Genomic DNA, 25,295 nt, shown 5'->3' with positions numbered 1-25,295 from the left:
GACACTATCAAGTGTAAGCAAGATTACAGAGCAACTAGGAAATTTGGAGAAGGCAAATAGCATCACCACTTTGGAAACAGTTTAACAGTGTTTAATAAAGTGAAACATACTCATACCCTAGAACTAGCACTACTGTTTCCAGATATTTACCCAAGCTAACTGGAAATCTCTGCACCTGAAAATCTGTACACTGACAGATGTCTTCATTTTAACTGTCCCAAAGGTAAACAACCTGAATTTTCCTCTACTGGGGAATGAATAAGGAATCTATAGTACAGGGCCCAGAGGAATGGTACAGAGGTGTAGAGCACTTGCCTTACACATGCCCAAGTTCAAATCCCACATGCTCTACATGTGCCAAGCGCCACCCAGGCAGCTCTGTCACTTATAACCAGCACCACAAATGATTTCCAGTTCCACAAGGGGATATGACCTTGGTGAGCACCATCACTAAAAATGCATGACCCCTGGCAGGCACATGTGTGAGCATCTCAGGCCCCCAGGAGACCACCACCATCATAATGTGTCTCAACTAAGGGGGAGCCCTGCCCACGCATCTGTGAAAGCACAACTAAAGGGGTGCAAACCTCCCTGAGAACTGCCGCTGAGTATATGATCCCTGGAAAGTCAGGCACATGTGTGACTTCTGGTTGTTCCAAACAGCAGCATCAATAAAGGAAAGGGACTGGAAATAATAAAAGGTAATGAAATCCCTAGGAAAAACCCTCTGGAGTAATCACACATATGGAATAGTATATAGCAATAAGGGAAGCAAATGATACAGACACTACATGGATGGATTTCCAAAGGCATCTGCTCAGGGCAAGAAAACAGGCTGAAGTTGCTCCAGGGAATAGGACTCCACTTACATGATAGGAAAACTCTAGGGACAGAAAGCCAGTTAGAGGTTGCCGGGAATTGGGTATTTGGAGAGGTAACATATACAAAGGAATATGGAGGAAGCGATTGCCATGATGTTCTAGATCTGATGGTTCCATAGTGAGTTAATTTTTCAAAACTCAACAGACTACTTGAGACACACAGTATCATTTTATCTTCATTTTTCTTCTTTTTTTTGTTTGACTCATCCACCTGGAGATGCTCAGGGGTTACTCCTGGTGGTGCTCAGGGAACCATATGGGATTCCAAGAATCAAACCCTGGTCAGTGGTATGCAAGGCAAGAACACTACCTGCTGGACTATTGCTCCAGCCCCAGTATCTTTTTTTTAATTTTTAATTTTTTAATTGAATCACCATGAGATAGTTACAAGACTTTCATGATTGAGTTTCAGTCATACAATGACCGATTACTCATCCCTCCACCAGTGTGCATTTTCCACTACCAATGTCCCCAGTATCCCTCCTGTCACCCCCACCCCAACCTTCCCCCTGTCTCTGTGGCAGGCACCTTCCTTCTTACTCTCTCTATACTTTTGGGCATCATAGTTTGCAATACAGATATTGAGAGGCCATCCTGTTTGGTTCTCAGTCTACTTTCAGCACACATCTCCCATCCTGAGCAATCCTTTCAACCATCATTGACTTAGTGGTCCCTTCTCCATCCCAACTGCTAGCCCCCATCTTATTTTTTCAAATTTGATTGTCCCATGAGAAAAAAATTGTCCCATAAAAAATAATGTCATGAACCAGGATCCCTGATATCAGACAACAGTTTAAAAGCTACTGAGAATTGTGTCTGTTTAACTTTCTTCCCCTCAGCCTGATCCTGGTCAGAGGAGAGTTCTCTAGAACATCCACAGAACCTGACTTCACCCCAAGCCCAGCCTGCCCACTACCATTCTGGGCTCATACCTGAAGCAGCACCAGGTTAGGATGGTCAGAGACAAGAGTAATAATATTTGCTTCTGATTAATTATACAGAGCGGGATATTTGGTTGCTAAAATAAAACAGTTCTTATGATGGAGACACCAGATACAGCTATGCATTGGAGCTGACTGTTTTATTTTGTGGTGCCAGGGAGGGCACTCAGGGCCTCCCACATGTGAGTTATATATATATATTTTTTTTGCTTAGCCATATCCGCTGCCTGGGTCTTACTTTAAACAAGGGCATGGAACAAATAAGTCCTCAGAGGGGATTTGAAGAAATTGAATCAAGAAGGAAAATTCAAGACATTACGATTATTTCTCTGTGGAAATGATTCAACAGTTTTATCATTTGTATAATATAACAGTTTGTGTAGAATTTTGTATAATCCAACAATTGTTTATGCAGCTGTTATGTTAGTTACAAATGAAGATCATCTAACTTTCTACATGTGCTAAATAAGGGATGTCTTATGAGATTGTGGGATTTGAGTTTAACAGAATATTGTGGGGAAAAGATCCTATTTCCTAACAGTCTGGTGACAAAGGATATTTCTGGAGGATGTGATCAGACACCCTCCATAGGTCCAACCAGCAGGAAGGAGCAGTTCTGCCATCTAAGGGAACCACAGATACCACAGACATGGAAGGATGCAAGATACTCACTGGAAAGAAGATTTAGCACATATATCACTGTCACCCGAGTCTCCCAAACAGTGTCTGCTGAGGGGAAGAAAAAATTTGTTGAATGTCTGAATAGAACTTGGAACTGGCTGCCAGGAAAATGAGAAATGTGTGATTTTCATTTCTTGATGCTTCACCTGCCAGTTTATCTAATTACATTACTGACAAGTTTATAACATATGACAGTGGGGGGTGAGTCTGAAATTCATGTGGAGCAATAAAGGAATTTTTACAACTGAAAATCTCAGAAATGTGTGTCGGCTTAGTGAGCGTCCTGAGTGCTCCTGAAAGACCCTGAGGGTGACTGAGCTGCTCTGAGGGGCCCTAACTGGGACTCTCCCTCTATAGATAAAACACAAAAGAAGAAAATCTTGTTCAAATTCTCCACGGAGAACACTTTTATTTATATATTCTTCTTGCATACTCTAAAACGCACAGTGTGAATTTCCTTTCTTCAAAAACAGTTGCGAGCCTGGTCAGTTAATCTGAGATTTTCAGAAGGTCTTCGGAAAACACTGCCTTAGGTTGGAGCGAAGCGAGTCACAGAGATTGGTCATGAGCTACTAAAAAATTACAGATCTAGTTATTATCCAACACTTACTAGAAAAGCTTTGAGAACACCAGACAGACAGGCAGATAGAGAAGGTAATAGAAGAGCAGGGGTTACTTCAGTAATGGGATTTCCATAGATAGGCTCTATGTACAATATCAGAATTCTCTTACAGACAGTAAACTTAGGCTTAAATTTTAAGGGCACTCTAATAGAAATACAAGTCTCACTGATTTTCATCTTTCTCTTTGGCTCACAAATGCACAGAAATACCATAAACAGTTTTCAGAACTCACTTCATTAATATATAAATAAAGTACCTTACAAATGAGAAGATAAAACAGACATCTCTTTAACACAATAAATCTCTGAATATAAATAAGCGAATATTTCATTTACCTACAATTAAACAGTTATTGATCATCATGTGCATTATTCCTCTCCCCCCCCCCCCCCCGTAACCCAAGGGCTGATGACAGTAATATACACAATCTACAGAAATGAACTCTAAAAACACAGCAGTAGCACACACGTAACAAAGACTCAGCTACAACTTCCCCTACTAGGAGACTAATGGGTAGGGGGTGTCTCTTGACATCCATTAGTGCTTCAGAAGGTGGGAGAAACTGACACAAATGTCAGTGATCACCACCATCATTTCCCCTGGTCCCTATGACATGACATTTACAAGGAAACATCTGTCCTGTGGTTCCTGGGCAAGCTGGTTTGCAGCCTGTATGGCCCCCCAGTAACCGCTGGAGATGGAGTGATTTCATGTGGAACGAGAGACATGCTGTAATCTATGATTAAGTCCCACTCACTACACACACGGATGAGAGAGGTATTTAGAACTGTACATATATACTGTGCTCCTAATGTGTGACTTTTTAGAAAGAACGTTATTTCCAGCTAACTCTAACAAGCATATGTAAGGTTTTTAACAGTAATCTTCAAGAGAGCATGTGTTCCCCTCTGTGAAATGGCCTAAGTGGTTCAGCAACATATAGAGGTTGTTCTAGAATGCCAGAGGGGGCAGAGAATTCCTGTAGACTTGGGTTCTTGGGAGGGATTTACAGGTCCTGGCCCAGCCTTTCTATCTCCTCAATGAGGAAGTCGATGTCAGACTGGGTGGCAGCAGGGTTCGAGATGACCATCCGGAAGAAGTTGGCCTTGTCTCCCTGAGGTTGGTAGCCCACCATAGTCGTTCCAGACTCCATCATCAGTGCTTTGATTTTGGGAGCCACCTTAAGACGGAAAACACAAAACAAAACTCAAAACTCAAGAAGTCATAATGGCTGAACCTAGAGAATAATGGATCAGAGGAAGGGCTAAAGTTTAACCTGATTTTGCCTTGTTTTTGTGAGGAACTAGGTTTGGTTCCTGGCACAGCAAATAAATTTTCTAAAATTGTACTTACTTTTTTAACCACACCTTATGGTGCGTAGGGCTTATTTATGGCTCTGTGCTCAGTGATTATTCCTCGCAGGCACAGGGGACCACAGTGGAGAACAGGAATTAGACCTGGATTGGACAGGTGCACAGCAAGTGCCCTGCATGCTATAAACCTCTCTGGCTCCCAGAACAGGCACTATTTTTTTTTTACAAAAAACTAGCTTCCTAAAAATTATTTCAAATCACAATCTGAAAACTAAGAACTTTGTAACTACTATTTGTTTTTATTCATTTTCTGTTTTTCCCAAAATTGTTGGAATAAAAAATTTTAAAAGCCAGAAACCCCTCAAGGTTCATATTTATATGATATAGTCCCATTTGTGCCTGTAAAGTACCTGTCAAGATGGTAGCTGGGGTTGAGGTAGCAGCAGGTAGGAGAGAGACCTAGGAACACTGATAGAGGGGAGGTTGTGGGGAGGTTGCTTGTGGGAAGGTTGGTGATGGAACACTGTATGTCAAAATGCCAGCTATGATAACTTTTTAATTCACAGTGTTTAATATAATAAAATTTTGAAAAAGATTAATATTAATAATACTTTTCTTTTAACAAAGCAATGCATTTCTTGCTTGGACAAAAAGAGCAATTTGCTTGCTGTATTTATGTTTATACTGACATCAAGACAAAGCAATATTTTATATCCAGGTATCTTTCAGAAGAAGTAGTTAATATCTGGTAACTATTTAAATATATTCAATAAGTTCCCTCTGAAAGTATGGTGCCATTGAATCCTGAAAGTCATTCACAAAACAATAATTTAAACCAAAACAAAACAGGCTGTGAATGCAACTGAGGGGCATACTGGCTTCACAATAACAAGACTGTAGTTCAACTCTCAACACCACAAAATACAAAACAAAACTAACAACAATGATAAAACCCAAAAACACCCATCCTAGTCAATTTTTAAAATCTTCTAGGACCAGAGAGACAGCTCAAAAGGCTGCATGTATGCTTTGCATGATAAAGGCCAGGATTCAATCCCTAGCACCACAAGGCCCCCTGAGCACTGTAGGAAGGGACCCTTGAACAGAGTCAGAGTAGGTCCAAGGCGATGACAGACATGGTCCCTAAGCCCAGAACAAGAAAATAATTTATCACAAGAAATAAAATTGTAGTGGGGCCATAGAAGGTAGGTGGCCGACCCAGGTTTGATCCCCTGGCATTCCATATGGTCCCCTGAGCACTTCCAGGAGTTATTCCTGAGTGAAGAGCCCAGAGTAACCCCTGAATGTAGCTGGATGTCCCCAAAAGCAAGCAAGGAAGGAAGGAAAGGAAGAAAGAAAGAAAGAAAGAAAGAAAGAAAGAAAGAAAGAAAGAAAAAGAAAAAAAGAAAATTCCAAGTTATGTATGGTAAAACATCTTCTACTTTCTGTGGAGATCACTTCATGATATATCCAATTATGAAACCATGCTGTGTACCTGAAACAAATATAGTGCTATAGGCTAGTTGTGTTCCAATAAACAAATTACAAAAAATATTATCTGGGCAACAACACAAATGAAAGATCTGTGTAATACATAACCCTGGAAATCAGTTGGCACATTGGTTGTACTTGACAAAAACCTATGGAATTCTTGGATGAATGAAATATCACACTTTTGTTGTGAATATTTAATGTTTAACAAGTTATTAATAATTAATATGTAATATTTAAATAAATAATATGTAATGATAAATAAATAATATGTAATATTTAATATACATTTAATATAGATCTATTAATAGAGGTCAAGGATTTAGCTCTACAAAAGAGCCTTATATACCCGGCACCCTGGGTGCCATGACACACACCTTCCCAAAGAATTAAAAATTGCTAAGCTATTAAATACCAATAATCATAAATAAGATAATATAGATGTATAAATAATACAATAATATAAATATAAATAATATAAATATAAATAAAAATCAGTTAGAATGAACTGGCATTAGAGTGAACTTGGACTTAGTGGAGGATATTTTTAATTTATTTATTTGGAGAAGGGGGGTTGGGACGCATCCAGTGGTGCTTAGGGATTACTCCTGTATTTGTGCTCAGGCATCACTCCTGGCTGTGCTGGGGTACTGTATATGGTGCCAAGAATCAAACCCAGATCCACTATATGCAAGGCAAGAGCCCTATCTGCTGTACTATCTCTTCAATCTGAGGATTTTTTTTCCTTTTTGGGTCACATTCAATGATAGTCAGGGGTTACACCTGGCTCTGCTCTGGCTCTGCACTCAGGAATTATGCCTGGTGGTGATTGGGAGGCCATATGGGATGCCAAGGATCAAGGCCAGGTCAGCCATGTGAAAGGAAAATGCCCTATGCACTATATTATCTCTCTGGCCCTGCAACCTGAGGGTATTTTAACAGATAGTTGAATCAGGAAAAGTTCTATAAGTCTGAACACTATCAGTTGCCCTGAACAAACTCTTTAATAAGGGGAGACATCATTTTAATATTCCTATTGTCTCTAAACCACACCTAGGGGACAATCTGAGTCTGAGAAAAAGCATGTAAGAAGATGGCTCCCCAAGAAGTTAATGGTAACTCCCCAAGAAGTTAATGGTAACTTCGTGATTACCATTATTTTTCATTTCTCCACCCCACAAAGGCACATTAGCGTGAGGACATTCTGACCTGCCAGGGAAGTTGCCAAGGGTTAGATGAGACAAGAAGAGAAGCCATACCCTGTGCAGTTTCTCCTGTCGCTCAGGGCTGTCTGGAACACCCCGGAGACTTTGTGGAATATACCAGAAACAGACGTTTGTATGTTCAGGCTGCAGACATTTTCATAAATGAACAAACAAAACAGAAAATGATAAGAATGTGAGAGAAAGCTGTTTTCCCACCCTTCCATGTGCTTGATGGCATAGTCTAGATTTATAAAAGAGGACTGCATGCCTACAGAGAAGACTGTGACTGCTGCTCGCAGAACTATGCCCAGCTTGTACAATCAGATCTAGGAGAGCCATTTCTTTCTTTTCTTTTCTTTTCTTTTCTTTTCTTTTCTTTTCTTTTCTTTTCTTTTTAAAATGTATCACCTCGAGGTACAGTTACAGACTTGTAAACTTTCATGCTTACTTTTCAGTCATATAATGGTCGAGAACCCATCCCTCTACCAGTGCCCATTCTCCACCACTAATGATCCCAGTATCCCTCCTCCCACATCCCTCCCACCCCCCCGCCTCTGTGGCAGGCTCATTCCCTTTTACTCTCTCTCTCCTTTTGGGTGTTGTGGTCTGCAATACAGGTATTAAGTGGCCATCATGTTCGGTCTATAGGCTACTTTCAGCACACATAGAAGAGCCATTTCTAATGACAAATTTTTTAAATGAATAATGCCACCAATTTTAAACAATTAAATGTCAAACATTGATTACATTTTGGTAGTTTTTGAAAAGGGGTTTCTCCATCTTGCCAATTGAAAGTGCCTCATATCTAAAAGATGCCTGCAATTATATTTTAGTAATGAACACTTTCTTTACTTAATATTTAGTTTATATTAATGCTGAAACCTGTTTAAGTGACTCAGGATGATCATAATGGACATCAATATTGGTTCTAAACAACCATAAAATTTATTGAGATGTGTAGAACTATTCAGGATCCTCACCTTAAAGTTCTCTATGCCTTTTAAAAAATCTTTTCTATATTGCTATAGTTTTTCAGTTTCCTTTCAAGTTGCTGTTTTCTATCATGATTCCTGTCCTTAACTGGCTTTAGACATCATGTTTATTTCAGATCTGCTCACAAAAATTAAAAATAGTTTAAGTGGTCAGAGTGAACTGCTCAGGGCTCTTTTTTGCTCAGTGAGTGTCTGGTGAGTTTCTCATAATTTAGGTTGCCTGATAAATGGACTAGTTAAACGTAATAATGCATTATCAGTGGATTTCCTTTCATTCAACATGGCACCTACTCCATCTTTCTTTAACCAACTGCAAGCTCCATTAACGCAGAGACAGTATCTATTTCGGTCATTACTATACGATCCAGCTACTGGCATGGGGCCTGACACACGAGGACACTCAGTCAATGCTGGTGTGATAAGCCCTTTGCTGTGCAATGTAGATATGAACTCAGGGAAGGCACAATTTTTATCTCACTTTCCTTTAAATGACACTATAGAAAGGAGAACTTCATTTTAGAAACAGTCTTGGAAGACAAGAATGTTCCCATCCCATCAGTTTCCTGAAACTATAAAACTTTGTCATGTAAATTCAGCAAAATAATAAGAGACACCCATGAATGATAAAGGATTCAATCCTGCCAAAGACAGATATGTTGTCTATAAATGGACTAGCTACATCACTTTTGAAGAAGAACAGGCAAAATGCCATCCCAACACTGACAGGAAAAAAGTTCATGGACATGAAGGGAATTAAATAAAGAGTTCATAAGAGTGAAAACAACTTACCTCACCATCAAAAACCATCTCAAATTCTTCTCTGTTTTTAATCTTGGCATAGAGGTACTCAGCCAGGTCCAGGCATTTGTTGATCTGATTTTCAAATCCCACTGTACCCTGTTTTGTTTGTTTGTTTAAAAAAAGTCATGTTAGTTGATGAGAGTTGCATTTTCAGGGGAGTAGAGTTTGAGAAGGCTCTTGGAAGTACACAGAAGAACATTCTTGGAGGTGGCAATTAAATACATACAACTTCTTCATAGCACATGCAAAAAATGAAGTATGCCTACTCTTGTTTAAGGGCACTTAAGGGCTGGAGAGATGGTACAATGGGTAAGGGACTTGCCTTGCACATAGCTGACCCAGATTCAATCCCCAGCACTCCGATATAGTCCCCTGAGCACTGCCAGGAATTATTACTGAATGCACAGCTAGGAGTAAGCCCTGAGTGCCACTGGGTGAGGTACAAAAACCAGAAAATAAAATAAAACTTCAAAAATAATAAAAGCACTCTGGCTATTTATTCTCTTGAAGACTTTTAGCATCCTGATAGAATTGATAACCTTAACATAAAACCTATATCTGGTTTGTTTGAGGATGACACAACTCAAAATGTGTCAATGGACTGAGGCCAATCCACAACCAGTTTGTGATAAAATGAGAGTAGGGACTGAGCTACAAGAAACTTTCATAGCAATCAGGCAGAACAGTCTTATGACGACTTAGTCTAATTTTCGAAATAGGTGTGTGCGCACTTTGTATGTTTTTAAATTTCATTTCTCTAGCAATTCATAATTATCGCATCAGTCTCTGGTAGGTGGAAAAACACAGAAACAAACTTGATTCTTCACCAGAGATAGTTTGAGAAACACAAACCTAGAACTCACCCTTCTCCCCCTAAACATGTCCTTGCTAAATGTATCCCCTGCATTTCGAAGGCAGGCAGCCTTCCACTGAATACAGGATTATCTCTTTGGGCTGACAGGCAGGCGAGCAGATGGAGAAGCCATCAGTCTCAGTAAATGCCCTGAAATTGCATAAGCTTCAACTATTGACAAACTAGTTGAGCACGAAGTTTCAAAAGCTATCATGGCTGATTAATAACAGCAGCATGCGGGTTGTTGAGTGGGTCGGTGTTAACAAGAACAGATGCACAAGGCTGGCTTGTAGATTGCTAATGGGCCTGGGTGAAGTCCAACACTGGCAAAGCCTGAGCCTCCTTGAGTACCAGTGCTCAGAGCGCACTCTAGACGGGTGCACCTTCCTCTTGGGAATGAAGCCCAAGCCAGAGTCCTACCTCAGCACCCAGCACACTAGAAGGCAAACTTTTGCCAGATGGTTCAAGAGACTGTTGTTAGGCATGAGAAAGATACAAATTACTGATAAAAGCTAGGTAGTTATTATATTTCTAATAATATGGCTCTTATTCTTTGTTTCAATTTATGCCTGTATGCCCAAAATATCTATGATTATTTTGTGGTAGAAACCTAATTCAGACATTTTTTATTGTTGTTTTGGGGCCACACATGGCAGTGCTTTGGGCTTACTCCTGGCTCTGCACTCAAGGATGGATTCTGGTGTTGCTCAGTGAACCATCTGGAATGCTGGAGATAGAACCCAGGTTGGAATTATCCGTTGCACTAATTCTCTTGCCCAATTTCAGACAATTTTTGTATTAAGATACAAAATGACACAATAAAGCAAAAAAACGAATAATCCATTAAATTCTTCTTAAGAAAAAAATACTTAGGGATGTTTTACTGAAATCTTGTTATTTTTGTATTAGATAGACTCAACCTTAAATATGAAAACCAAAGAGTGAAGAGATAGAACAGCAGGTAGGGCTTTTGCAAGAGGCCAACTAGGGTTCAATCCCTGGCACCCTACATGGTCCCCTGAGGCCACCAGGAGTGATCTGTGAATGCAAAGCCAGGAGTAAGCTTTGAGTTTCACCAGGTGTGGCCCAGAACAAAACATGAAAACTATTAAAGTTAATTTACAGTAGGTAGGTAAAATGGGTGTGTTACAAAACTTGTAAAATCAAAATTCCTTTATGTGATTACATAAAATACCTTTGAAATAAATGATAAATGGCAATCTTATATCATACTCATATCCGTTTTTTTTTCTTTTTGGGTCACACCTGGCAGTGCTCAGGGGTTACTCCTGGCTCTGCACTCAGGAATTACTCCTGGCGGTGCTCAGGGGACCATATGGGAGGCTGGGGATCAAACCCGGATAGGCCGCATGCAAGGCAAACACCCTACCCACTGTACTATAGCTCCAGCCCCCATACTCATATCTGTGGGGGAAAATGCATAGTTTGCTTTCTGTCTCTAAGCACAGAAATGCAACTGAAAGTCTGATGAACTGCATGCCTTGTTCTAGCAGTAGAATTTCTCAGATTAAAAAAAATAAAAAGAATAATGTAGAGAATGCAAATGATAGGGAACTCACTATACAGAACTTAGAACTGTCACATATATTCCATGTTTAGAGGCCTCCTAAATGAATTCAGGGCACTGCATAAAATAATGCAGTAGTTTTGTCTTTATTCTCTACATCTGCATTAAATAATTTCAGCATCGCTAAAGAGAGCCATACCAGTCCTTGTCTTGGCATAATTTTCCATTGTTATAAGAAAATTTTATGCTAATTGAAGTTGAGGGGATTGAATAGAAGGAGGGAGGATTTGTCAGATGTGATAAAGTGATTTCACCCATAAAAAAGAAAATAGTTAACTCAATTATCTAGATATTGATTACACATACTATAAATTATCGGTAATATCTCTTTGCTTTTTTTTAATTTTGCAAAGCAGCCTGTGGAAATTACATTTCTGCTCTATTTCCTGAATCCCTTTCTTCATACCTTTGCTTTCCACATGAGCCAGAACTTGAAAATGTCCACATGACGACCACATTGAATTGCCTTGTCCCCGGTGTCATAGGAGACATCATACTGCTTGTCTGGCTGGAAGAGATATCCTGCACACATCTGGTTGCATCCTTGGAGTATTCCCTGTTATGAAAACCAAGACAAGATGCAGCTGCATTCAGGGCTCATGTGGGCACAGAGGTGAGGGCTTGGTGTCCGAGGCGACCTTCTTCCTTACATCACTATGAGGCTTTGCAAGGGCTCTGACATCCTTCTCTCAAGTAGCTTTTGCCCATTTTCCTCTCTCTCTGATTAGAAAATAACCCCTTTATCTGAGATATCTTATAGTAAGAGCCCCACTATTTCTACAGAGGCATTGGAAAATGCATGTGGACCTTTGGGGTTTATTTCAAAGATTAGAAAGCACCATAGCATCTTGTGGGCATGGGGTGGGATGTAAAGTTTCTGCAGCAGTGGAACAGTCTCATGCATTTAAGACTTTTCCTTTCCAAAAGCACCCATCTAGCGTCTCATCTGCTCTAGGATCTCCTATGAGGTTAACAGGCACTCTCCCAAGGAGTGAGTAGTATGTACAGGCCTGACTCCTACAGGCCAAAGACAGGCTTTCTGAATGCACAAACATTAGTAGTGTAACAGTGCTTTCTTAAAGTTGGAAACCAATCACAAAGAACCATTTACAGAAGCTTCTCAGTCAACATTCCTTTGTTGCACTACAGTGAGATCTGCACTTACCACTCTGCCTAGTTTATTTGGGATTGCAAATTCATGCTAAAAACTTGGAAATTATAGAGGCCAGAGCAATTGTACAGAGAGCAGGGCACTTATCATCCATGTATTCAATCTTGGTTCAGTCCCCAGCAACTCCAAGGGTCCCTCAAGCCCCGCCAGACATGATCCCTGATCATGAAGCCAGGAGTAACCCTTGAGGATCGCTGAGTGTGGCTCCCAAGCAAACCAGAAGAACTTGAGCTATATTTACCACTTCTTTTTTCCAAGTTTGAGAGTTGGTGTCTCACCCCACTGGCATCCTCTTTGCAGACACAAATGTGAAGGAGTATACAATAAAATGAGGCCCTGGAATTTCTGTCACCAACAGCGGCTTGGACACTGACCAAGGCAGAAGGGTGGCAGAGAGCAAGAGCCAGGAGAAGGCGCTCAGCTTGGGCTGCCAGATGGGGTTGGAGGGAGCAGAAATAGCAATCCAAGGGGGTGTGCAAAGTCAGAAGTTCCTCCAGATGCCCTTAGCAAGTCCCCCATTTTATTCCCACCCGGGGCTTCTATCTTTGGAGAGGTGCAGACCTTTTCCCTGACGAGAATGGCGGAGCACTGCAGCAGCACACCCATCATCTTGTGAGGGTTCCAGGTGACAGAGTTGGCCCTGAAAGAAGCACACAATGCCCTGAGAAGGTGTGCACGTGACAGGGGCAACTATCCTTGGGAGGAAAACACCATCCATCGCAAACCACAGCCATACCCGTTTTCAACACCCAACCCCCTGCACAGCTGGTTCAAATAATAGACGTCGACTGCCTCTTCAGCAAACTCCTAATAATAAGAGCTAACCTCTGTGAAAAGTATCTATTATGTGTTCTCTATTCTGAGGGTTCACAGGCATCAGAGCAGTACCATGACGCAGGCTTTGGAGACAGATGGTCCCACCAGACTGACTCTGATATTTGCACTTTGGGGCAGGTTATATTACCCCGCTGTGCCTCTATTGTTCATATCTGTAAAACTGGGTTGGATTGTCTACCTCATAGAATTGAATAAAGCAGAAAGTGAGTCAATGCCGAATGCTGAGAACTTTACCAAGATGAGTTTGTTTTGGGGCTGGAGCAATAGCACAGTGGGTAGGGCGTTTGCCCCGCACGCGGCCGACCCAGGTTCGATTCCCAGCATCCCATATGGTCCCCTGACCCAAAAAGCAAAAAAAAAAAAAAAGAAGAAGAAGAGTTTGTTTTTACAACAACCCGATGATGAAGGAACCAGGATCACTCCCTAATGTGACCTAGGGAAACTGAGATAGAAAAGGGGTAAACATATCAGCTACAGTCACACAGCTGGGAAGTGTTGGAGCCAAGATTCAAGTCCGGGAACTCACTGCACAGCCAGTGCTCAGGACCATCAAATAGACTCTAAGTGACAGACTAGGCCTTCTCTTAGTCATCCTCTCCTCACTGACAGAATGGGTTGTGTGCAGAGAGTGGCAACCAAAAGTCAGTCTCAGCTGGACGGTTCTAGGCTTGGGCTGCTTGGCAGCATTGTTTCCATGCTAACTGAATATGATATTGTCAGTCTGGGCTGCCATGATCGCTTAACAAGCAGTTTCCTAGCAACCCCATTGTGCTGTCAGACACAATTAAATGGTTAAGGAGCACACTAGCTAGGACATTACAGAAACAACGAAGTGTAATGTCTGATGATTAAAACCTGGGGAACTTGCTTCAGTGGTTTACAGACTTGTTCCCAATGGCTTCAGCTATATCTGGGCTCTGCATCTAAATACCTGTGAAGAATGTTTCTCTGGACAGAGCAATGGGCTCACTGCTTTTGCTCGCCTTGGAGCGACATTCTTGCTGCAAATGCTCAACCTCTTCATCCTGCTTAGGTTCTTTAGAGGGAAAATCATTGAGTAGATCTGTGACTGGGTAGGTGCTGGGTTTCAAGCAGGAAAGAGAAAGATTTAAGGAATTTTCCATCAAATACACTTAAAAACAAGACCCCAAATCCTTGAGAAAGATCTGTGAAAAGCTCTAAGGTTATCTTATTAAAAAATATTGTGTCTAAATTGAATCAAAGGGGGTACACCGGATGATTCTCAATGATGCCCACCTATAACTTCTTTAATATTCTAATATGCTATTACTTTATTAGTTTTAAGGGAGAAAAATAATTAAAGATATAAGACTGGAGACAGAGGTTATAAGGCATTTGCTTGCATTTGGATTTGCATGAATACACTAGTATTCCCAGCACCATTTATAGTCCCCTGAGCACTGCCAGGAGTGATCCCCTGCACAAAGCCAAGAGTAAGGCCTAAGCACTGTCATGTGTGGGGCCCCCAACAAAATGGGGAAAGGGTATCAGTGTTAAGCCATATTTTAAAAGTAGTGGATTATTATGTTTTACATTTATGTCATCATATCAATATCTAAAACAAGTTTTTAGTTTTTTAATTATTGTGTGCAAAGCAAATGCCCTACCCATTGTGCTATCACCACAGCCTCTCTTTGTGTACCATTTATAAACCCACTGGAGCACAAGTTATGTGACTCCTGGTTCATAACATCTTCCATCGATGGTTTTATTCTTCCCACATGTAGTTCGGCATTTTTGAGGCACAAGTGTTGTACAGGGCTGGATTGAAGACCCTAACCAAGCATTCACATCCGGGCTCAGGATAGATTCTCAGTAATGAGTTGCTCAAAGGATTAATGAATGTGAATTCATTTTGGATTAAGACTTAAGAGTCAGGTCAAAATCATACTATGCTTAGGAAACCAATAGAATGAGCTGAATGCCAAACTCTGTTCCCAAGCAGTAGAGTGAGTGACGAAAAGAGTGAAATAAACCAGAGCTGATTCCTATCCCCTTAGCAAACTCTCACTGAGTTTCCAAATCACTCTCTGACCCAGTAAGTAAGAGCTTTTCTTTCCTATCCAGTTGCTTTTTCAATCCCATCTACTGTTGCATTTATCACAGTGTCAGAACTATTTTCTTTATTTCCTACAGTATCACATTGTGGAGAACTCATTAGACTAAGAAATCCTCATCCTTGGTGTCCCTGTGCTGACCATGCAACCAAATGCTCCAAGGCTAGACATATAGGATAGCAGGTAAGGGGCTTGCTTTGCACATGGCCAACTCAGTTCAGCCCCTGGTACCACATATGATCCCCCAAACACTGCCAAGAGTGATCCTTGGAGCTTAGGAGCAAGCCCTGAGCACCACTGATTGTGGTCCCAAAGCCAAATAAATAAATAAATAAACTAATAAAAAACAACAAATGCTCCATAAATGTGTGGAGAAAGGTCTTGCACAGAGGGAAGTAAAGGTGCCCTGGTCAAGAAGTGGTGGCTGCAGCAGACCCAGCATATTTGGTACTTGAAAGGAAGAGCCCAGCATCGTTCTTACCTTTCAATGCCGCTGAGCTTATGGCGGTGCTTCCTGGACATGAGCAGCCCACCGCCCCAGGCAGCCTGTGGGAAGGGAGACAGGTGCTGTAAGAACCTCAGACTAGGGCTGGAGAGATGGTAAAGTGGGTCGGGCACTTGCTTTGTATGTGCCAAACCTGAGTCTGATTCCTGGCATTATATATTGTCTCCTGAGCCTTACCAGGAGTGATCCCAGAGTGCAGAGCCATGAGTAAGCCCTAAGCACTTCCGGGGATGGCCAAAAAAAAAAGGAATTTCAAACAGTCACTTTACACTATCTAATAAATACCAGAAACGACAAACTAAGGGAGGGAGGTAGGGCTATTAGCTTGGAGAATGGGGACCACTGGGACAATGGTAGAGGGAAATGAACATTCTGGTGGAGGGTATGGTGAGGAATTGTGTAATGCTGAAATACCATCATTGACAATTTTATAAACCACGGTACCTAAAATAAAATTTAGAAATGGATAAAGGAAAGGAGGGAGGGAGGGAGGGAGGAAGGAAGGAAGGAAGGAAGGAAGGAAGGAAGGAAGGAAGGAAGGGAGGGAGGGAGGGAAGGAGGAAGAGAGGAAGGAAGGAAGGAAGGAAGGAAGGAAGGAAGGAAGGAAGGAAGGAAGGAAGGAAGGAAGAAGGGAGGGAGGGAGGAGAGAGGGAGGGAGGGAGGGAGGGAGGGAAGACAGACAAGGTAAACAACATGAGCTTCTTTGGCAAAAGTAACCCATAGCTATGGCTCAATCAGTGGCAGGTGGAAAAATTTATCTTCAAAAGTTCCACCAAGTTCACCTGGGAAAAACTGCACCAGGGTGACACGTATCTTGTATCTGAGCCTAAGTGCACATCCTCAGAGGCACAAAAGAGTCAAAAGCCAGAGATAAGCCAGGAGCCCCATCCCCTGTCCTTGCAGGGTAGTGGTGGGGGAGGTCAATCTCTCTGACAGTCTCTCTGATTTCTAAAACACTCAGAAGGCTTATAGGTTCCACAGCAGCCAAACATTTTTTGTGGGGTACACTGAATGCATGATAATTGTCCCCCAACCCCCCATGAGACACATAGTGATATAGAACAGCTTTCATTAGGCATCTGCTCTACAGAGGGCAGAGCACCCACTGTCCACTAGTGAGAAATTAAATGTGTGAAAGAATGGTGTGAACAGGGGAATAGCATATCCAGCACACACGTGAAATGTACTTTTGTATTGTTGAGGAGATCAGGGACTAAAGATCTTGGTTGATAAAACTATACCTATACAGCCTTAGTTTTTCCACATGTACCAGTTTTTTTTCTTTTAAATTCCTAGATGGCTGGATAGTAGGCAATCATTGAGTGTCCAGATTCATGGTCACTTTCTATACAATTGTATCTTATCTTTTCCTCCTTCTAAAATCAATTCTATTTCACTCTGCAGCCCTTTGTCCAAACAAAAGCTATCAAGGAAGGTGATGAAAACAATATTCTAGCTGGTGCCTAGAAATGAACCAAAAGACAACAACTGGCCAGCAGGAAATGCAGCCTGAGTTGTGGACAGCAGTGAATGATGGGCTGGGGCCAGAGAAAAGCGAGAACTAATGAAGCTTGGAGAGTGAACTGACTGGAGCATTGGAAGACAGCTTAGATAGGTAATAAGGAAGAGCTACTTTCACCCCCAAAATGGGCTGGTTCACCCTCTTAGTTACATTACTTACATCAACATGTAGCCAAAGGTTGTATTTCTCACAAATATCTGCAATCTCCTGTATTGGATCAAAAGCTCCATAGACAGTGGTGCCAGCAGTTGCGTTGACATAAAGAGGGACATATCCCTATAGGGTAAGACAAGGAAGGTTGATTGACTGTTTAAGACTTCCCCCTCCCCCGTGATAGAAAAGAATCACTGTAGCACTGATTTCCAACACCTCAGCTAGCTGATTCTGGAAGTATCTCATATCTAGAAGAATCTGGAAGTATTCTTTATGGATTCATTCCCTCATTCACTTAGTTAAAAATTTTTTTTGAGTGTCTTTTACATGCAGGTCCTATGGGAATGCTGGGGCTAGAGCAGTGAGGGTAAAAAATAAAGATGTCTATCTTTGTGGGATTTTGCATTCTAGTGGGAGAGAGACAGTAAACAAAGTTAAATGAGCAAAATATTCCAGGTGTTTATGCTGGTGAGTTCCATGACAAAATAAAGTTCCATGACAAGAAAAGAGTAATAAGTGTTGGCATGATGGGAAGGTAGATTTGAATATTATCTGGGTATGTTTTAGAGGTATGTTGTTCAAAATGAATTGATTAGATGGAAGCATTGTTTGGTTATATAGATAGGTCAATACACTTAGTGGCTATGAAAAATCTTCGATATGAGCAAGAAATAAATGAGTAAACAGAATAACAGAAAGGAGGTCTGAGGAAATCTCAGAATCCTTGGTTTTACTGAAGTCCAGTTCCTCTGCTCCTGGCTCAGTCCTAGAGACATTTTCATTTATCTGCTGTATTGAGACTCCAGTTAACAGTAAGAGTTCAAGAGGTAACTAAAGAATATAACCAAATTGGGGCTGGAGCAATAGCACAGCGGGTAGGGCTTTTGCCTTGCACACGGGTGACCCAGGTTCAATTCCCAGCATTCCTGGGGCTTGAACCAAAAGCTGGGTGTGACCCAAAAAGAAAAAAAAAAAAGAATATAACCAAATTGACAACAGATTGGTAAATACCCTGGCAGCTACCTGGAAGAACCTTGTGGATATTTCTCTTCTATGAGATTATTATTATTATTTTTGTATAGTAAGATTTATGGAGACTGAATTCACCCAGTATCACAGGCCATCTGCCAGGATGTGGACACACTTTGCTCAACAGAATCACAAGCTAAAATGGTATTAGTTAAAATGATATTATACCTAAAAACTAGCAAGTGAAATGTCGATTAGGTAGATTTCCGTAATACTAGAGAGTTTAATTGAAATACACAAAACTAACCATTTGCACAATGTAGGATAAATGGCTTAATAACTGAATTTTTCATTTCTCAAAAATTTTAAAAGATTGATAGCATACTTACACAGCTTTAAAAGTAAATCATCTCACAAGTTAGAAGCAAACAAATATCCAAAAATAAAATTTTAGAAACACAGAAAAATTGTCTCTTATATTATGAAAGACTTATTTTCTAGGGAAGAAGGTATTTTGAAGGGTTTTATGTTCATCAGACTTTAGATGAACCATAGTATACCTTTTGTTTGGCTTCCAGAATTTTTGCCTCCAAATCAGCTGGAATTATCTTCCCCCTGTAATTATTATAAAAGGAGAAAATTAAAATGAAGATTCAGTGAGATGCACATGAAAAAAAAAACACTTCAGCAGCAGCAAAAAGTAATTTAATCGGATATTTTCAACAGACCATTAGCAGCTTGGCACACTGTACTGAGTCAGTCCTTAAGCACAATAAAACAAATTTAACAGATGAACACATTTAATATATCAAGAACCTAATATTCACTCTCCCCTGCCTACCTTTCATTACACTTTATCAAAATCACATTGTCAGTTCCAAAGCCAAGTGCAGCCCCAGCCTTCTTTATGGAATAGTGACTCTGCAACAAACAGAGGTTTGAGGTTAGAAGTTAGAGAGACCCTTGGAAAACCTCACAGTGTAGGACCAAGGCATCCAACTCACATGTTCTGATGTGAAGAGGACCAGTTTGGGCACAGCTGCCATCCCTTTTGTCTTAACTTCCGGAAAGTACTTATAGCGAGCGGCCATGATGCTGTACATGTTGGATATGGCTCCCCCTATCAGCAAGAAGACACATTGCCAGGTGTTGGGGCACCTTCATTATTCTAACAGCAAAGGTTGATGTGGTGTTTTAAGACACAGCTCAAAGAGGTCAGGGATGGGAAGAAGGGTCAGAGTGATAGGACATCGAGTAGGGTGCTTGCCTTGAAAGCAGCTGACCTGGATTCAATCCCCAGCATCCTATATCATCCCCTAAGCCCGCCAGGAGTTATCCCTGAGTGTAGAGTCAGGAGTAAGCCCTGAGTATGGCCTACCTTGCCCCTCCGAGAGAGAGAGAGAGAGAGAGAGAGAGAGAGAGAGAGAGAGAGAGAGAGAGAGGAAGTATGTTCTGGTAAATTTTATTGGCTTCCCTATTGCCAAGGCTTCTCTCTAGACACTTTTTGCCTTTGGGATACAAGTAATCACACTCATTATCAAAGCCACTGAGGCAATTTGGTTAGCTGTGATTCATTTACTCCAGGATTCATCTTATTTGAAGTCTAGGAGGAAATATAAGAGGAGGTAGTGGCAGTGGCTGCAAGGAGATAGGTGAATTACAACCTTGCTGCTTCCACATTTGGCTCAGTCTATTTACTGAACAAAGATGAATTTGTTCTCTGAGTTAGATAGATGGAGAAAGAGAGAATAATGGAGAATACAGAAGGAAACTGTGACATTGCCTGGATACTTTACAGAAAGAACAGTCCAACAAAGCCATTCAGTTATTTAAGAGAGCTCTAAACTTGTTAAATTAAGCCAAACTCATGTTTATGGAAATAAAGATGTAAGGAGAATTGAGGAAAGTCTCTAGGTATATCTGGCCAACACTTTTGCATTAATTAGCTGACAAACACATTTGTGTCAGTTTGAATTGCTTTATCAATTATCTTTTTTTCAGTGCCTAGGATTGAAAACAAGGTTTTGCACATGCAAAACACATGCTGTACCAATGAGTTACATTTCTGGCCCAACAATTGCAATTCTTATTTCTTTTCCACTTGCACACCATCACACTGTCTTTGATACCATCCAAACTTTCTTTTACCTCTAAGATTATCTGTCTTGAGTTTAGGATTAAATTGTATCTACTTAGAAATTGAGATTCAAAGTAGATTACTTAGATGGAAACCCTTCAGTACTACTGATCTGCAACTTTATCAGCATGCTCTTTATAGGCTGGAATTATGCAACCTGATTTATATATAATTTTCATCAGTTTGTATATGTTCAGGCAAAGTCTTAGTACTAATTGGAGAATTCTTATGAACCTTATCTTATATAACCTTATCTTATCATCCTGGCCAGTGATGAAAGCAGGGGCATGTCAGAAAAATATTTTAAGGCCCCTTTCTTCCATAAACCCTTGTCTTCAGTGTGCCCAAGGATTCCATGGAGTCATACTGTGAAACCTGAGGACAGTAAATGAGAAAGAACAGAAGTCACCTACCAGGAGAAAATATTCCATCACCATCTTTACTTGACCATCCAACTATCTCTCTCATCTTCTTAAGTGTTATTTGCTCCATAAGAACAAACACGGGTGCAATTTCATATGTAAACCTGGAAAGGTGGTGAGAAAAAAAATGAAAGCCATTTATTTAGGGAGCACTGATGGGTGGTTTTATATTTGTACATGGGCTCTAAAAGTGCTCAAAGTCACCGAAATATTTATTTCCTGTAAATGTATTAAGTTGGCAATCATAAAAGGTGAGAAGCCAGCCTGGGTTACCAAGAGAGGTGGTTAAAGCATTTGCTCTTTGATTCTTAACAAAATGGATTCTCATCTGAATGGAAAGTCATAGGTACGTTCCACTCAGAGCAAAAGGAGGAAAGAAAATTCACCTCAAGGGCTGTAGGGTGATACAAATACTAAGAAAAAATATTCTCCAAGTTCTAGGTAAAGCTGGTCTGCAACATTAAAAAAAAATCCTGACAGCCAATTTCACACTTGTAGAATCTATAAAACCCACAGTCAAAGTCTATCTTGAAAACAGTGTAAACATCCGAAAGCTAACAGTGAAGATAATTGGAAATATTGACCCAGGTTTTAAAGATCTCAATATAATTATCTACATGGCTTTTTTTAACTGATAATTCCCAAGGATAACTATGTTTCTATAATTCTCTGAGGTCAATATCTGTCAAGAATAATTAAAAGTGATGATCTTCTAATTACCAATTTTAAATTTGAAGAAGATACTCAACTGGCATACACAGTTAATTGTGGTCATCAGCAATCCTGATAAGTTTGCTTGTCTTCTAACAAACTGATTTTAAAGTGGTTAGCCATGCCTCTTCTCAAAGCAACACAAAATAGAAGCACGATCTGATGGACAAGTCATTGAAATGAGAACCATGATACCAAGCATAGGGCTTAAGAGAAACCCAAGAAGGTGCATCCACAGAAAATAAAGCCAGACAACAAAGAGATATTTACTGACTCTGAAGCTCTTTGTCTTTCTTATCTCTTGGCCTTCTTAAACATTAGCGTCTGTGGGCTTGGCTTAGATCATGCTTGCTGAAGAGAGATGCCTAAATTGACCCAGCTTAATATTGGGCAGAGATTTTAATATTGGTTAGAGTGTTTTGGAATGAATGCCAATGCTGAGGACTAATGGGAATTCTTGCAGGCTTAATGATTTAGAAAAGCTATTTGCAAGGATGAGATAACAATTGTTGTACATGAGACACAGGTGAAGCTACCAAGTTTTAATCATGGAGAAAAAAGCAACCGCATTAATCATATGGTGATAGAAGAAGACAAAAAAGATCCTGGAGGAGCCTCAGGATATATCTGTTGGTAGAAGATTTTCATTTTCAAAAAGAATATGTCCATTTTAATTGAATGAACCCTTGAAATTTAGGAAGGAGACCCTTGGAAATCATGTGTTCAGTTACCATCACCTCTGGAGGTCACAATCATGCTTTGGTTCTGCTTTGAGCCCCATCACCGTAGCAACCAACACTCCCTCATGTCTGATGGCCTGATAAAGGAAGAAGAAGAAAAGGATTCCTGGTTTAGCCTGTGCTGTTGAGTGAATCCAGAGGTAAACTCAAGATGTGCTTCTAACCGGTTATTCTTGAACATTGATGTTTTCTGATTTCGGCATGGGAATAGCTGAACATATGTGCCACTGATATCTGGAAACATTGGAATGGCAAAATGTTTTCAGGATGAAGAGTTTGGGTGGTAGTGTGTGTCTTGGAATCTCACAGTACCAAAAGAGAAGGCTGCTGGGGATAAAACAAGGGACAATGGGATTATAAGCTTTAATATCAGTACCTTATTATCTGTCTGAAGAAAACTGAGTCAGAATTCAGTCACATGGGGAAAGAGAAAAGGGCTGGCACTCAAGACCAGAGGTTCATTTCATGATTTTGGTCCATTTATGTTTGCATGAATTAGTCTTCTTACCTGTGGACCAAGGAAATTTTGGTCCATGAGTCTCCAAAATAGGAGCAAAAGTCTAGAGAGTTTCGTCATGTGATGATCAGATTTCATCTATTTCAGGTGCTTTATCTGTGTTGTGTACACAGATTCCTAAACCTTTCAGTTTGGATCAACGTATTTAATGATTAAGCTCTTCCAGGTGACATTTTATATAATGAGATAAAGATGTTAGAAGACCACTGCAAACCTTGAGGAGAAGCTTATGAGAATAAATTCACCACTTGATTTTTGGAGTTATCCGCATTCTGTCTGGCTTTCCCATCTGGATATGAAGGAGCAGTTATTCCATAGCTAATAATAAGTTATTCTGATTCACAAATTTAGTCCTGATTCCTCTCCTAGAAGCTGGTAGATTGACCCATGACTGCTGATTTAGATCAGACCTAATAAGTGGGCTAAGAGTCCACTGATATTTCCATTTCTTCTATTTCCTCTGATGCTGCCTTCTATACTGTTGCGTTTATAACTACAAGTCTGCCTTTAGTAAAAGTCTTATAGAAGTTTACCCTAGAGCGGTGGTTCTTAATTTACATGAGGAGTGGGAGTCCTACACCTCTTTGGGAATCCTTGAGAAAACAAGGTCCACCCTCTAGAATGAAAATGAGGACATGCCCTTTATTTTGTGTATAATGCTAGGCAATTCTCCTGCAAGCTGGAGTCCAGATTAGATGCCCCTTCTTTAAGTGGTAAAGTCAAGAGAGAAACGGACAATTGAGGATTCAGAAGAAGCTGGTTTGACACTAGTGCTAGAGGACAAGATTACACTTCAGAATCAGAGAACAAGAAGCCAAGCCTGCAAAAAAACTCTGGGTTGAAACAAAAGAACAGGGATTGGAAATAAGGATTTAAAACGGTAGGAGAGTGATATGTATGGAGTGACATCAAAGGGGAATTCTGAATCTTTCAATATTCTGAGTAGAGCAGTAAGTCAGCTCTTTTTCAGTTGGTCAACTCATTTTCCCAGCGGCATTGGTGAATGAAGGCAAATTGACTGTGATGAAGTATTTGTCTCATGGCAGAGCTGGTTGCCAGTCAATATTAATTTTCTCTTGTTTCACATCATTTTATTTGGGGTTGCTATGTGCCCACATCAAAGACTACAACGTTGAGCTTCTCTCAGGATGGGCATGGGCTATTTTAGCTAAAAAGACACTGTGAGAAATGAGTAGAGTTTCTGCTCTTCCTTAAAAGAAAACTGTGTTACCTTTCGCTCTTTTCCTCTCATCCTTCCATTCTTCCTCCATCTCTAATGCTGGGACAAAGAAGTAATGACTGGATCTCTAGTTCCCAGCCTACACTATTAGGTCACTTTGAAGATAAGAGCTAGGTGCTATAATAGGGATCAGAAAGGCAAAAGAGACCCAGAAACTGTGAGTCTAGGAACTTTTTTAAAGAGAGAACAAAGGGAATTGTCTATGTTTACTCTCTATACTCCTCTTTTAAGGTAGCAGATAAGCACAACTTCACCTTGAAAGGTAACTCATCTGAGAGGCGCTGTGTGATCTTTTTGGCATCTTGTAATAATGACACATATAAACCCAAAAGCCAGGAGGCTACAGGGAGGAGCCACACATGACAATAGTGACCTAGAATTGGCAGCCTTTACAAGGTTGTGTGCACTTGCTTTTTGCTTGGGTGCACATCAGATTAGAGCCTTTCACAGTCTACAGAACCACACTTTTTGGTTCCTACACATAAGACTAGAAACCACAGTACACTCCATAGGCTGAGTATTACTATTCCCCATTTTCCTGAACAAGAAGAAACCATGGTTCAGATACATCCAAGCGATCTGCTTTGGAATCCCATGATGAGGATGTTTCAAATTTCCAAGTCCTGTCTATCACTTGGGTTTTCCCATGATAAATGACAACTGCTGGCTGCCAGCGCTTCACTGCCTGCCTGCCCAGTGGTCTGAAGTGACTGATATCTTTTAGAGAAAATGCCTCTTGGGAAATTTTTATTAAAATAAAGTACTAGATACTTAAAATCATAACTCATAGCAAAGCATTGTGCCAGATCTTGCCATTTAGATTTAGTATTGCTGGCTGGTGCATGAGGATCAGCTGCTGGGACTTAGACACAGCTCAGCCTGCATGGCCCTGCCAGCAGTGTCTGTTCTGCAAGCAAAAGCGGT

At 40.6% G+C, this 25,295-nt stretch overlaps 1 protein-coding gene across 1 annotated transcript in view; it reads right to left on the bottom strand.

The window, feature by feature from the left end:
- Positions 1-2,881: 2,881 nt before the first annotated feature.
- Positions 2,882-25,295, bottom strand: part of GAD1 (glutamate decarboxylase 1) — a 41,816-nt gene continuing 19,402 nt past the window's right edge. Inside the window, exons 6-16 of the mRNA XM_056110413.1 lie at positions 21,155-21,267; positions 19,609-19,724; positions 19,446-19,525; positions 19,165-19,219; positions 17,642-17,758; positions 15,937-16,001; positions 13,102-13,180; positions 11,776-11,925; positions 8,917-9,024; positions 7,190-7,279; positions 2,882-4,306 (exon numbers count right to left, since the gene is read on the bottom strand). Of these exons, the coding sequence (XP_055966388.1) occupies positions 4,133-4,306; positions 7,190-7,279; positions 8,917-9,024; positions 11,776-11,925; positions 13,102-13,180; positions 15,937-16,001; positions 17,642-17,758; positions 19,165-19,219; positions 19,446-19,525; positions 19,609-19,724; positions 21,155-21,267 (1,147 nt within the window). The 3' untranslated portion in view covers positions 2,882-4,132. The remainder of the gene's footprint in view (positions 4,307-7,189; positions 7,280-8,916; positions 9,025-11,775; positions 11,926-13,101; positions 13,181-15,936; positions 16,002-17,641; positions 17,759-19,164; positions 19,220-19,445; positions 19,526-19,608; positions 19,725-21,154; positions 21,268-25,295) is intronic.

Source organism: Sorex fumeus, unplaced genomic scaffold (assembly GCF_029834395.1).
Source record: "Sorex fumeus unplaced genomic scaffold, SorFum_2.1 ptg000009l, whole genome shotgun sequence".
In the NCBI taxonomy this organism is placed as follows: Eukaryota; Metazoa; Chordata; class Mammalia; order Eulipotyphla; family Soricidae; genus Sorex; species Sorex fumeus.
This window is presented reverse-complemented; position numbering and strand designations above follow the sequence as displayed.